General features: G+C 36.6%; 1 protein-coding gene across 3 annotated transcripts in view; it reads right to left on the minus strand.

Annotated features, from left to right (window-relative positions):
* Positions 1-15,141, minus strand: part of DAPK1 (death associated protein kinase 1) — a 241,678-nt gene that overhangs the window by 71,920 nt on the left and 154,617 nt on the right. For all 3 annotated transcript variants that reach the window (XM_027874778.1, XM_027874777.1, XM_027874779.1), the window contains exons 4-13: positions 9,737-9,875; positions 8,937-9,066; positions 8,701-8,749; positions 8,590-8,616; positions 7,931-8,083; positions 7,280-7,325; positions 6,248-6,337; positions 4,363-4,455; positions 1,084-1,203; positions 411-509 (exon numbers count right to left, since the gene is read on the minus strand). In XM_027874778.1, the coding sequence (XP_027730579.1) occupies positions 411-509; positions 1,084-1,203; positions 4,363-4,455; positions 6,248-6,337; positions 7,280-7,325; positions 7,931-8,083; positions 8,590-8,616; positions 8,701-8,749; positions 8,937-9,066; positions 9,737-9,875 (946 nt within the window). The remainder of the gene's footprint in view (positions 1-410; positions 510-1,083; positions 1,204-4,362; positions 4,456-6,247; positions 6,338-7,279; positions 7,326-7,930; positions 8,084-8,589; positions 8,617-8,700; positions 8,750-8,936; positions 9,067-9,736; positions 9,876-15,141) is intronic.

Here is a 15,141-nt window from a genome sequence, read left to right on the forward strand (position 1 = left end):
TCTAACTCAGGACTTTTTTACTCTGAGTCTCACACTCCCACTGTATCACATCTGATATTTGCTACCAGTATGTTGGAGCCTCAGATTCTTCATAAGGAAAAAAGTGTTAATAAATGTTTGTACTTCCTCAACAGAAATTTTGTGGGGAAAGCACTTTGTAAGCTATGAAGAGATACATAAATAGCACTGTTATTATTGAACACAATCCAGAGGCAGAGCATCTAATTTCACCTTTAGCTGGATTATTATTGAATATTTAAGTAATATATTTAATTTATGAAAATTTAAAAAATGAACAAGGTTCAGCTGTAGATTTCCCTGTTATTTTTAAAACAACGTGACACTATACTTAAAAAGAAAACATCCCAACCCCCTTACTAGTTATTCATTTGAAATGAAACAGTTATCACCTTATCCTGGACATCTATTCTTGCACCTCTCTTAATGAGTAATTGCAGCATCTGAATATTCCCACAGCCAGCAGCAATCAGTAATGGAGGTGTCCCGTGCTGAGAATAAACAAGAGAAATACACTTTTCAAATACTTAACGTTTGGTAAGAAAGAGAATAAGCCCATATTTAAATGTTAGTATCAATGTTGTAACTTTCCCCATTGGCCTTTTCTTTATGCAATCAATAGCAATGTAGACTCGTTTCCTCATAACAGACGTGGAAGATGGTCAAAAGAGCCACACATCTTTCCCTGACCCAGATTCTTCTTTTAGATTCATGATTTAAAGTGACATTTTCATTTGCAAGAATGAGTGGCTTTCAAATTTTATAGGCAGAAGCGCCATCATTTGACTCCAGAAGAGAAGTCTTCCTGAATCCAAGCCTGCCACTCTGTCTACTGAACCACCTAGACTCCATTTGACATTGCTAAAAGAGCCTATAGTTCTAGTTTAAATCAACTTGTAAACTAAAGTGACTTTCTCTGTGGTTTGAGGGTTTCCAATTAGCAGTGTATAGGGAAAATCAGCTGTACTCCTTTCCCCTCAAGCTTTTCAGGAATATCCTACTCTTAGCCCCTTGCTATACAAGACGACATTTAAGTCAGATAATACTGAGAGAATCATGTCAGACCTTGTTAGGTTGATTCACATCATAGTTAGTCAAAGAGCCCAGAAGGTGCTGAAGCCCAGGAAGGTTGTCATCATTGATGGCGTGAATGACTGCTTTCATCACAAAGGAATCTTCTTCATCCTTGAAGGAAATAGATAAGGAAAAAGAAGAAGAAATTGGCTATATATATATATGTGTGTGTGTGTGTGTGTGTGTGTGTGTATGTGTGTATACTTACACACATACACACACACACACACATATATGTACTCATATAATATACACACATACTTAGATTTTTTACATCAATAAGGTTATAAGGGCTACTCATAGGAAGGATATAGATTTCTAATTCCAAGAATACCACAGGTGACGAAGGTAACCATGCATCCAAAAGCTACTAATATGCTTCCTTTAAAAACAAAATTATTGATCTCTTTTGTTTTTACATGATTTTCATTTCTTAATATGTCCTTCCCTACTTCCCCTCCCTATGGGGCTATCAAAGAATAACAAAGAAGAAAAAAAGAAAGAAAAAAGCATTTCAGGAAAATTAATCAAAATAGCAACTGAATCCGATGGTATATGAAATGTTCCATACCCATAGTCCCCCAGTTCTGCAGAGAAGGAAGGAGATGCATTTTTCTCAACTCTTATATAACTCTTTATTATTATTAATTATATCTCTTCGTGGAATTATATAACATTCACTTTCTTTTTTAAAATTTATATTGTGATAGTAATTATGTATCTTGTTTTCCTGGTTCTATTTCCTTCACCTTGTATCAGTTTATACAAGTCTTCCCATTTATCTATGAATTCTTCATATGCACTGTTTTTCACAGTGTAGTGATATTCCATTACTTCGATGTACCACAAGTTGTTTAGTGATTGCCCCATCAATGGGCATCTATTCTGCTTCCTGCTCTTTGTTACTACGGAAAGTGCTTTTAGTTCCTTGAGTGTGGGGACTGTTTTTTGCCTTTCTTGGTATCCCCTGGTGTTCAGCACAGTGCCTAGACCATAGTAGGAGTCTAATAAATTCTTGCTCACTGAGTGATGTGTAAGGCACCTTTCTGTCTTTTACCTTGTTGGGATATATGCTTACGAGTGGAATTTCTGGGCCAAAGAGTATGAGAAGCTAGTTTATTCCACTGAACCCTGACAGCATCCTCAGAAATTACAACTTATATGAACTGCTAGAAAGGAAACAAATGCAGCATTTAGTAATTTATAAAATCAGCTACAACTATTTACTTATAACAGGAACATGTCAATATACCAACCTCAACTACCACTATGATAAATGCAATAGGAATCTTAGAGATGCAGCCTGGTACTTGGAAAATCACTCTCACTATGCAGTATGAGGACATGGATTCAAACTTGTAAGTCACTTAACTTTTCTGGCCTCAGTTTTCTCGCTTGTGAAATGAGGGGAGTGGACTTGACCGTCTCCAAGGTTTCTTAGAGCTCAACATTTATGATTTTACAGCTTAAACTATTTTTATGAGTAAAGGCCGAGCAAAAGACCATGGACTTGAAAATGTTTTCCTAATTAGCTATTGTTTCAACTAACAATAATAATGATAAAAATTATAATAGCTAGCATTTACATAACACTTTAGAGGCTTGAAAAACACTTGATATATATTATCTCACTTGAAATGAATTTGTGCTATCTCCAATACATTTATATGTTAGGCTACGCTAAGAATGAGACAAAAGACTGCCAGAAAAGTAAATTTGAAAAAATAAACAAAACAAAACTCTGCTCAGACTTTTGGATTTATTAATTTGTGACTATGTCTTCCAAATGTATAAAGACCGAAGAAAACAGTACATATATACAGACTTAATACAAGGGTTTTTTTTTGGGGGGGAGGCAAAATGCCAAAAACATCTTTCTCCTTTCTGTTTTCTCTGTTCTGTAGCCTTAAAAATCCACATGGAGGCTTTAATAACGTAGTTATTTACTTTATTACAAGAATGAAGTCTGCATGAAGGTTAATTCTGTGAGTTCTTTGTTACAGTGCATACTTTTAGATATGCCACCATTTCTCTTTTTATATTGCCATCAAAATTGGCCCACAGAAAATGTCTGTATATGAGAAATGCAAGAAGAATTGGGGAGAAAAGAAGAGAAAAAAAGAGAAGACAGAAGAGAAGAGAAAATGGGGGATGAAAAGAAAAGAGGACGAAACATGAAACTTCTAGAGAATCTCCTTGTAACTAACATAATAGGAAATAAGTCTCTGAACGGAAAATAGTTTCAAATGATACACAACATGCCTGTTCTATATTCTGCCTTGGTTGACATTAATCTGACCAATAATTAAACTAAAAATTCTAGCTATTATTTTAATCTTTGCAATTTTGCTCATCAGCACTCTTATTTTGAACGACTAGTTCTCACTCTTTTTTCTTCTCCTCCCCACCATTCATTCTATCACTCACTGTTCTGAATCCCTTTTCTTTAATTTTGTTTCCTGTTATTCTATTCTCTATGTTCAACATCTTAGGTTAAGCCTAAGGGTCGGGGAAAATCCATTGTGGAAATAGAAGCCATGCTATTCAGTAACCATGAAAATATTAGGTTGACAGAGGCAGGAGAGTTCCCATAGAAAGCCTGTATCTGTAGGGTTCCTGTCTGTTCAGATCTAACAAAAAAACCCTGTTGTTTGACTGTCAGGGGAAAGGCTCATCTAACTCTGATGTTTAGAGTCTTATCAGGAGGGTTAATCTGAGATTAGCTTTCAATTTGAATTGGGGGGAAAATCTGTATTCACTGTAAATGGCCTTTGGGCAGTGAGTACATTGTTAATAAATCAAATGTAGCTTTTGCAATAAAGCTTAGGTAATAAAGCTTCATAACTCCTCTTAGGGCATAACAGCAGTTACTCTTACATTTCCTTGCTCCCCTGGGGGTGGTTTTCTCTTTCTCTAATACTACTCATACTCTGAGATTCCATATTATCAGTGGAAGTAGATAGCTCTCATTTTAGTGACTGTAATGGGCCAGGAAACATAAGGCCCTTTTAGAATGGCCAGATTTCTACCTTTAACTGCTTTATTGAAAAGGAGGGATGGGGATGAAGGGGTAACACTAACCATAACAAAGAAGGAAATGTAGAAGACTATATTCTATCAGTCTCCTCTCAAGAAAAGCTAGAACAGTCATATACTGCTATGTTATTCAGGTTCTAAACTATTTCAGGTTGCAGAGGAAAGGTATAGCTTAAATCTTATACACATATGATATTAAGAAGAGATCATATGAAAGTCAACATGCCTGCTTACCAGAGTATCATCGCTTCTGGCGACGCTCATGTTACTCCTAGACAAGAAGGACCTGGATAATCTTTGGCACAGTGATATCAATCGAACAGATTGCTTGGAAGAGTCACATACACACACAGAAAGAGAGAGAGAGAGAGAATTTTAGGTAACAATGCTCAGATTCATGTAAATTAGAAGCACTCTGAGATAGCTTTCTCCAATGACACTATAAATTGTTTACTGCAGATGAATGCTCTGCTGACATGGGAGAGTATGAGAAGCATGATTAGATGGAGTGAATTCTATCAATCTATTAAGTGAATAGTATTCTATTCCCTTAGGAAGCAATCCTACGGGGCATTTAAAACAGATACAAATCTGCTGCAACAAAAGGTTCTCCTCTCCTTGGCATTTCATTCCATTATAGGGTTGGAACCCCATTTCTCTCTCAGTTCACGTTTTAAAACTTCTCATGAATGCTATCTGTACTGTAATTCAGGCTTTAGAGTTCTCCTTGTTAATAAAGCACAGCATGTTGTTGTTGCTCATTAAAGGTGAAAACAATACATGAGCATTAATAAACCAGATGATTATAAAACTCCACCAAAGTGCAGAAAACCATCTAATTTACCAACAGAGAAAGAAGTCATAGGATCACTGATTCAGAGCTTGAAGAGTCTCTTAGAGGTGATCAAGTCTAACCCCCTAATTTTACAGATGAAGAAACTGAGGCCCATAGAGCTTAAGTAACATGCTCAAGGTCACACAAACTCAGATCCCACAACTCTTTCCATTGTAGCACACTGCCTCCAGGTGAAGAATTGTTTGGTTTACAGGGGAAAGATTTTAGCATTTAATGACAAAGGCAAAAGCAACATGGTAAAGGTTTATGCGTCTGAAGCATTTGGATATTCTTAGCAAGTTCTGAACCTTGACAGGAGGACCAATACAAAATGCGGCTGAGATTCACTGAGGTGGGTGGAAGTCATATCAGCTGGAAATGTACATCTTCTTGGTCCCGCACAGTACCTTTAACAGTGATCTCTTGGGGATGCAAAAATGAGGCACATTTGAAGTTCAATGGAAAGAGGTCTGGATTTGGAAGCAAAGGGTATACATTTGAATCCCAGTTTTGCTATCTACCACCTGAGAGAGACTGAAGAGTCTCTATCTGTACTTTATCTAGAAAACAGGGATTGGGCTAGATTACCCTTGACATTCCTCTCAATTCTAAATCTATTAGCCTATGATCCCAGCATGGAGTTGGGGCCATTATACTTAATGTTTGACTTGACTCTGGATGCTACTTGCTATATTATAAAACTGAAGGCTGACTTAGGGCTTAATTTATTCTCTTTTTCTCTTTTGAGTTTTAATGAAAACAATTGTGTCCCACATTATCCCTTAAAGGGAAGAGCAAAATGAAGAGGTAGGTGGGTTGAAGGAACAAGAGAGGATAAATTCCTATGGTAATACTGAATTTTTTGAAAATTTCCTTCCAACAGCAAGGGAAATACTAATTGCAAAACAAAAGGAATACTTTTAGCTAACCATCTAAACATTCTTTGTTTAAATATTATGCTGCTTAAAATAATGAATAAATGAATTAAAATGGACAAATATTTATCTGTTCTTAGAAACAGTATTTTATTATTAATTTTCAGTTTAAAATACATAATTTTAGCTATTATAATAATTAACAATGCAAAATTCCATTTAAAAGTAGGAGATTAAATGTTTTGACTAGGATACTTTAAAAATTCTTTATAAAACAGAACAGCAAGGCATTAAACAGTGAGAAACAATCAGATAATTTCATTTTATATGTTGTCAATGATAAAACAGGATAGAATTTCAGAGTGAAAATAAAAATAATGAATACTACTACTTTATGCAGTATACTTACTTTCCATTTTTTTCGGGCTGCAAACTTTTTGAATTTTTCCATATTTACTGCAGACGCTTTCCTGCTAAGTGCTTGTTGACTATCTTTAGGCTAAACAGAGAGTCAAAAAACAGAAAATTTAAAAGAATTCTTCCTACATTACTTTACTGCAATTCAGCTTCTTTGTATTCTCATATCTCATATAATTCAGTATACATATGCAGCTTATTAAAACAGTTAAGAATGGTTTGGGGGTAGGAACTTGGAAGCTATTTACAAAAGCTTATCACAGTGTATTATAGGGGAAAAAAAAGAGTCACTCTAATAAGGGAAAAGAAAATGCAGATGAAGTTGAATTCCAATATAAGATTTAGGAGGTATATGTAAGAAATAGAAAAATTCACTGTAAGGTATTTTATGATTATATGACTTTAGCAAGGGAAAAATGTTACCTACTGTTTCTATGTACTGAATATTTGGTACAGAATCATGTAATTTGATGTTTTAAGGTGCCTTAGAGACAAGATATCTAAACCTTCTCTACAATATCTAAATCTCTTCCTCTGCACCTCTGAAAGATGGTCACCTAGGTTCTCCTTTAATATCTTTTTTTGTGGCAGAAAGGTCACTATCTTCATGGATAATCTATTCTCTAGTTATGGCAACTTTAACTGTTAGATCAATTTTCACTGAATCAAAATCTGCATCCAATACCTTCCCCTGATTAGTTATAGTTAAACCCTATTCTACATGAAAAACCTTCAAATATGGGAAGACATTTTTCCTTCATTCATATTTTTCCTTCTTTTTCTCTTCTCTAGGTTAATTAAGCACACTCAATTCTTCAACCATTCCTCTGTCACAAAGGCTTTTCACCTTTTTGATTGCTTTCATCTGAAATTTGAAATATGGATCTGGAGAAGTGGATATATTACTTCAAATGTGATTTCATGTGTTATGCAATAGAAAAGAATATTAACTTGAGGCTTTATATATGAGCTAAAGATTTTAAAATCCAAACAGATTTAAAATATGACATCACATAACACTTACCTTAATCCAAGGATGTTGCAAACTATCTTGAATTGTCATTCTTTTCCTTTTGGGGGGAGGAGAAAGAATGTTTTAACTATAGTGGCAAACATTAAGGTTGTCTCAATGCAGACACAGCAAACCATATTGCTGTTGTTCAGTTGTGTCTGACTCTTAGTGATCCTAAATTTGGGGTTTTCTTGGCAAAGATACTGGAGTGGTTTGCCATTTCCTTCTCCAGCTCATTTCAGAGACGAGGAAACTGAGGCAAACAGGGTTAAGTGACTTGCCTAGGGTCACACATAATTATCTGAGTCCAGATTTGAACTCAGGTCTTCCTGACTTCAGGCCTGGTGCTCTATCCGCTGCTCTATCTAGTTACCTGGCAAACCACATGCAGAAACTCTAAAGTACTATCTACACAGGGATGGCAGGCTTTATAGAACAAGGCTGAAAGCTACATTTGCGCCTTTGAAAATCATTTAACAAGTCAGGATAAGAAAGTCTGTGCCTGTTTAGAGGACATTGCATTTTCTGAACCCTTTACACACAGTAAACTTTCCCTTTGCCAACAAAGAAGTGGCCAGTATCCAAAAAATTCAAACTTTTACTCATACTCAGAATGACTAGCTAACATACATCCCTGTACAAGTGGGGACAACAGACACTTACTTTGGGTCCTTAACTAGAAGTCTTCTTATGAAGTCTTTGGCTAGAGCACTGGTATTACTGAAGAATTCTTCCTCAAATTCATAGTTCACAGCAGATACATTTGCCAATGTTTCCTGCTTTGTATCACCAAGGAATGGTGAGGTACCACTGAGACTGTAAAAATAAAATGGAACACAGGACATTTATAATTATTCCTTGTGAACCATGCTGTTTCTGGTACCTGATAAGGGAAGAATAGAAAAAGATTATTTCTTGGTATGTATAGACATACATTTCAGAAGACCTTTTATAGGATAGTTGATTATAACTGGCAAAAACTTTGACTTAGTTCAAAAGATTCATTTAAAAAATTAAGTTGGAACAATCTAGGCATCTAAAACCCCCATTTAAAAATGTTCTCAGCAGTGATCAACAGCAAAGCATTCATCCTCTGATGTTACAATTTGAGGATAACATTTAGAATCAGAAACAAAAATTTAATTAACAAAGGCAGGCATGTTCTATATCATAACAGAATACAAGGGTGATCCTGTTCCATTTGATATTAAGTAGGATGGCCAAACTCAGATGAACAAAATGAGATGAAATTTCAAGGTCACTAAATATAGATGTTTTCAAAGAAGAATATGCGTCTATGTTTTGTGAACTTGGGTACTTACAGAATATAGGTTATTACACCAATGCTCCTAGGAAGAAAAAAAAATATACATACATCAGAAGGGTAATGAAATAGATCAGAAAATAAATAGAATCATGGAAAGGTTACTCACCACATATCTGCCTCAAGACCTAGAGGTTCATAGTTTACTATTTCAGGAGCTGAGAAAAAAACAAACATGTGTTAAGTTCTGGAAATAAGGGATCCAATGGTTGCTACTATTATGTAAATTTGAAACAAACAGTTAAAAATTATTCTCTTAAAATCAGAGAAGTATGAGAAATGTTGCCATGGAAAAATGCTTATTCTTCTACCATAATCTAATGCCTACAGGAACATCACACTCACCAACAAACTCTGGGGTCCCAAAGATATTTTTAAATTCATTTCCAAAGTCAATTTTGTGTGCCAAGCCAAAGTCAATTATCTTGATCCGAGGTTTTGGGACATTCCTATCCAGAAGCATTATGTTTTCAGGCTTTTGAAAAGAAAAATTAAAAGCTATCATATATTATTCTGAGGAAATAGCTACAAAATATTTCTTACCCTCTCCCAAAATAACTAAGGTTTTTGAGTGTTGGGATAATGTCTTGTATTTCTTCATGTTCCTCCCAGTGTTTTGCAGAGAGTAGGACAGGTCTATTGTGATCATCTAGTTAATTGAGAAGTCCAACCTGGCTCATCATGTTGTGCTAGATGCTACCACATCCCTCATTTCTGTGAGTATCTCCAGTTGGGATGAACATGTGGATAGTTGGAAGGAATTCCTGTGGCATCTAAAGTAACTATGAGCTAAGTAGACGGAACTATGGCTTTCAGCCTTTATGCAAGGAAATGTTAGTAACTCACAGGCAAACTGAAAGTATTTCTTAATTTATGCATTATGTACCTACTACACGCAAGCACCTGTCCCAGACTAACACAAAGGTGCATAAGACACAGTTGCTGCTTTCTATAAAAAAAAGGCAAGAAACTGCTATACTACGTATTTTCAAAATATTTTTATTTCATTTGGTAATTCTATTTAAGTTCTTAAGTAAAGTATATTTCACCCATAGCTTTCCTTGAACTGTCAGTTTTTGAAAATACCAATAAAAACATTTTTTGAAAAAGAATTTACATACCTTGCTTTATAGATAGCAACATACCTTTAGATCAAAGTGAGCAATGTGCTGGGAATGGAGGTAGTAAACACCATTAAGGATTTGTTTGAGAAATTCGGTAGCTTCTTCTTCAGTCAAAGATTCTTTTTCAGCTAAAAAGTCAAAGAGTTCTCCACCTGCAACACTGTGAGAAAGGAAACAGAGTTATTGATGTATATTCTGAAATGACATTAATTTATCTTTTGCTTAGCTTCTTTCATAGACATTGAACAGAATATCTGACAGCTTAAATTCCAATCCTGAAAAAAAATATAGAATTAAGAACTGCCAAAGTCAACATGGGGCAATATGAGCAGCTAGGTTACATGGTTAGATAGAGCACTCTTGAGTTCAAATCTGGCCTCAGATACCTACTAGCTGTGTGACCCTGAGCAAGTCATTTAACCCTGTTTGCTTTAGTTTCCTCATCTGTAAAATGATCTGGAGGAAATGGCAAACCACTCTAGTATCTTTGTCATGGAAACCACAAATGGGGAAGGGTCAGAGAAGATTGAAAAATGCCTAAAAAATGGAGCCAATATATAAGAAGTCATAAGTACTTTTAGACTTGAATCTTACATCATTTGATCACATTATGATTGAGAGCACTTTGGAGGCAGTTGTGTTAATGTGGAACTGTCCTTCCTAGAATGGAGAATGCAAAGATTAAATTATTTTTAAAAACAATTTTAATGATTAAAAGTCATGTTAAATATATGGATACAAAATATAAACTAACTTTGTTATGTGATTTGTTGTATGTCTCCCTCAGATGATCTGAAAATATGTGTAACAGGGAACTCTTCGAAAGAGTAAAGCTGATTAATAAATATTTTTATATGACCTTCGTAGTTTAACTATACAGAGAAATAAAGCCACAACTCAACTACAGTTAAAACAAGTACATATTAAGTAAATTGCCTTTTTCTAGAGAAGACAAATATTGAGGGGGGTGTGTATGTATAGTAATCTCTGTCTGTACTTGTATAGATACTGGTGTTGTTAACTTAAAAGGGGAAAAAATCAGTTTTCTTAAAAGCAAATTCCAGATTTTGAGATTTTTCCCTTATGCGTCATATATAGAATATATATATGTATACATGTATGTATATTTTTTTAATATCTTCCTTCCTGAAAAGTTTCCCCTGATATTTAAAGATGTTCAAACATGACTTCCTATCACTGAGAACCTCTTTCACTCTACCAGCTGCTCTAAAAACTGATATGAGGCCAAAGGCCAGGGAGCTCAGCATTGTGAGAAGAGGATATTCAGTTATATCAGAGGCTGAAATACCTGAATCTGTCTGCCCTCACTCAGTGGCCTCTCCCTGGCCTCCTTCAAATCCGAACTAAAATCCTGTCTTTTACAAGAAACCTTTTCTGATACTCCTTAATACCTAGCCTGTCTCAGTCCTGTCTGAACATTAACTGTTTGTATGTTGTCTTCCCCCAATAAACAGTGAACTTCTTGAAAGCGGGGATTTTTTTTGTCTTTCTTTATATTCCCAGCACGTAGCACAATGCCAGGCATAGAGGAGGATCTTAATAAATGTTTCCTTTTGCTGTTGTTGTTTCTGCTGCATTTTGGACCTAATAGTAAATAGGCTAAGGAGAGGAGAAGAGAGAGGAGTTGAACACCACCAGATGTCCGAGGCTAGTCAGGAGCAACACCAGCACCTGGGGCAGTAAGATGAGCCAGATCAGAGCTGTGTATGTATGTGAATCTTTACTGAAGAGTCTAACTCTAATTTCCAATGCCTCATCATGACACAGAGGTAAGATTTGGTTCTTAAAAACTATGGTAGCTTTTATGGTAGACTCCAGGGATTCCTTTAGGGACACAGAGTGCGATAGATCCTTCCAGTCTATCCTTTCTTCCCTCTCCTCTCAGAAACTTGCCATAGAGAGTCCACTTATCACACTACGGTTCTTTTTCATGTTCTCCTTGCAGGGATATCTAAGGTGTGTGAGGGCTGTTCATATGATTGGCCCATTTTTTTTTCTGGTCATATATTCTTCTGATAACATCCTTCACACTACTCTTCCCGTGTAATTCTTTATTTGAGATGTGTTGCTGCCTACCAAATTTAAAAGGCTTCTAAGCCTAGCAACAAATTATTTGTCTGTCCTCCAAGGAAAAGCCTAGTTAAGTGTGGTGAGGCTCATCATCAGAGACCTGGCAACCAAGATGATGAATTTTTATTTTTGTGACTGCAATTAACTGCCTAGTTAATTAGTATGGAAAAGGATTGTGAACCATGTAAGTGGAGGGAATTATCTAAACTGATAAAGTCAAGGATCCTTGAATCATTTGTAGGTCACAGTTTAGACTGAAAGCAGTAAAGAAGCTTGGAAAGTAGATATTCCAACCCCATCATTTGCAGATGAGGTAACTGAGAACTACCAGGTCGGTGAATGAGGAATTGGGAGATTAGGGAGTTAGAGCATTAATCAATGAATATTGAAGACTCCTAGTTGATGGATAAGAGTTGAAGAGAGGAAGATGATGAGCCAACTGCTTAACTCCTGGAGAAAGGAGGGAAGATGCCCTGCGGTCCAGTACACAATAGTCACCATGGTCTACGTTGGGTCTAAAATTTTGATTGAGTGGACTTCACGGGAGGTGATATTGATGAGTAATGGTAATATAGGGGGAATGTGGATGTGTCAGTAATGGGCAAGGAGTTTTCCAATTCCCCTTCAAAGACCAGTATATTATGGAGTGTGAGAATAGGTACTGCCATTGCTGGGGAGTATGGTTGGGAAGGCATTGTATTCAGGGGGAAGCCAGGTCTCAATGAGGGCTAGTAGACAGAAGGAGGAAGAGAGAAAAGAGGTCCAAGAAGAAGGGAAATTTGTTCATTACAGAATAAGGATTCCAGAGGCCATAATTAAAGGGGTGGACATGATTGGAATGGGGCATGACTGCAGTAGAGTTGAAGAGAATGAGGATGACAGATTGGGAGATAGGAGTTAGGGATAATTTATTCCTAGATCATAGGTGATTAATGTAGGGATAGCAAAAGAAACAGGAGGCAAGAGAGTGTTAGCCATAAGGATCATAGTAGGTACAGGAAAATACTATACCTCAATCATGCATAGGGATGCTCACATACTAGAGCTCACTATCATCCACAAATGTTCTACTTCCTCAAATAAAAACCTTCTTTCATCTATTTGACTGTAACCAATCATTCTATCTCTCCATAAGTTTCACTCCTCCTAAACCTATTTCTCACCTTCATTGAGACCTCCAACCCCTCAGTAGTTTCTCGGACCATTAGCCTGGCTCTGGTTTCATTTTCTCCCTTTCTATTCTAATATTCCACATCTTAACTCTACACTGTCCTCTGCTCAGGAATTCCCCCCTTCTATTCTATTAAGAGCTATTCATCTCTTCTTAATTTTATTAACTCAGGATTACTATCTCCTCCACACCTATTTTCCAGTTGCTGACAAGAGTCAGGGGAAATGATACAACCATGCTGAATAGGTACATTATAAGTTTTCCAATGTCAACTGTGCCTTCACTGCAGAAAGGCAATCCTTTTATTACCCTCTAGTTGATTCCCTGTGTCACTCCCTCACAGAAGCTATTCCAAACATTCATTTCTCTTCTCTTCCACTTCCACTTAAAAGCCAATGACATAGGACAATGACAATGCCTACTCTATACCCTTTTTTCTCTTAGAATCTGAGAGTGAGATAGCCTTTCTCCTTGCCAAGACCAACACTTCTATTTACTGATTTCTTCTCTACTGTCTTCAAACATGATTATCTCTTCCATCCTTAAAGACAAACAAAAAACTACACTACCACCCCCTCAAGTTGTCATTCAATATCTCTCTTCCTTTTGTGAGCCAAATTCATAGAAAAAGCTCTCTCCACTCTATCTCTACTTCATCTCCTCTCACCTATTCCTTAACTAACTGCAATCTGGTTTTTGACCCAATCACTAATCTGAAATTGCATGACACTACTGATCATTCTTTCCTCCTAGATTCTCTATTCTTTAGGTTTTTATGACAGCACACTTTCCTAGTCCTCCTACCTGACAGACCAATGCTTTCTCATCTTGTTTACAGGCTCATCATCCTTATCATGCTCCCTAATTATATGTATTCCCCACACCCTCTTCTTTTCTTCCTCTACATTCTCATTCTCAGGTAACTTTATCAGCTCCCAGGGGTTTAATTATCATCTCTATGCAGATGACTCATAGATCTACATATATAGTTCCAAATTTCTTCTCTGAGACTCAATCCTACATTATGGCTATTGGACATTTCAAACTGGATGTCCTGGAGACATCTCAAACTTAACATGTCCAAAACAGAATTCATTTTCTTTCCCTCCAAAATCCTTCCCTCTTCCAAACTTCTCTAGTTCTTTAAAGTCACTACCTTTCTTCTACTCTCCCAGGTTTATAACTTTGACGTTAACCTCAATTTCTCACTTTCCCTCATCCCACATAGCCAATTCAGTTGCCAAATTTCTCCACTTTTAACTCTACAACATCTTTCACATCTTCCAACCTCTACTCTCTGCTCACTTAGCTACCATTTTGTCAGATCTTCATTATTTCACAACTATATTATTGGAACAGCTTCCTAGTTGGCCTTCTGTGCCTCAAATATCTTCCCACAATAGTGTATCCACCTAAGTAATTTTCCTTAAGTGTGGAATGGTCCATGTCACCATCCATCTCAATAAACTCTAGTGAGTCACAACTGCCTCCAGGATAAAATAGAAACTCTTCTGTTTGGCTTTTTAAACCCTTCACAGTGTGGCATCAACCTGTCTTTTTGACCTCTTGTGCACAACTCCCCCTCAAACACTTTATGATTCAATTAAACTAGACTTGTCTTTTGTTGTTGTTAAGTCAATTGGTCATGTCTGACTCTTCAAGACCCCATTTAAGGTTTTCTTGGCCAAGATACTGGAATGGTTTGCTGTTTCCTTCTCTGGATCATTTTACAGATGAGGAAACTGAGACAAACAGGATTAAGTGACTTGTCCTGGGTTACACAGCTAGTAAGCGTCTGAGGCCGGATTTGAACTCTGGTCCTCCTGATTCTAGGCCTAACACTCTATCTACTGTGCCACCTACCTTATCTATGTTTCTCAAGTGTGGCATCTGTCTCCATTCTTTTGCACTAGTGGTTCATGTCTGAAATGCACTCTCTTCTCACCTCTCTATGGGGTTTCTCTCTTCCTTTAAGATGGAAGCTCAAGTAATATTTTCTACCTGAAGACTTTTCTGATCTCAACTAACCATTTGTGCCTTTCCTCCAAGGTCATGTTATGTATGGAATACTGGGTTCATGGTTTTTCCTCATAGTCTCTCCCCTTTGCACCTACAACCTGGGGAGGGACCCAGAGCCTGCACAATCTCAAATGCTTAAAAAGAT

The sequence above is a fragment of the Vombatus ursinus genome, unplaced genomic scaffold (genome assembly GCF_900497805.2).
Source record: "Vombatus ursinus unplaced genomic scaffold, bare-nosed wombat genome assembly UNPS02014807.1, whole genome shotgun sequence".
In the NCBI taxonomy this organism is placed as follows: domain Eukaryota; kingdom Metazoa; phylum Chordata; class Mammalia; order Diprotodontia; family Vombatidae; genus Vombatus; species Vombatus ursinus.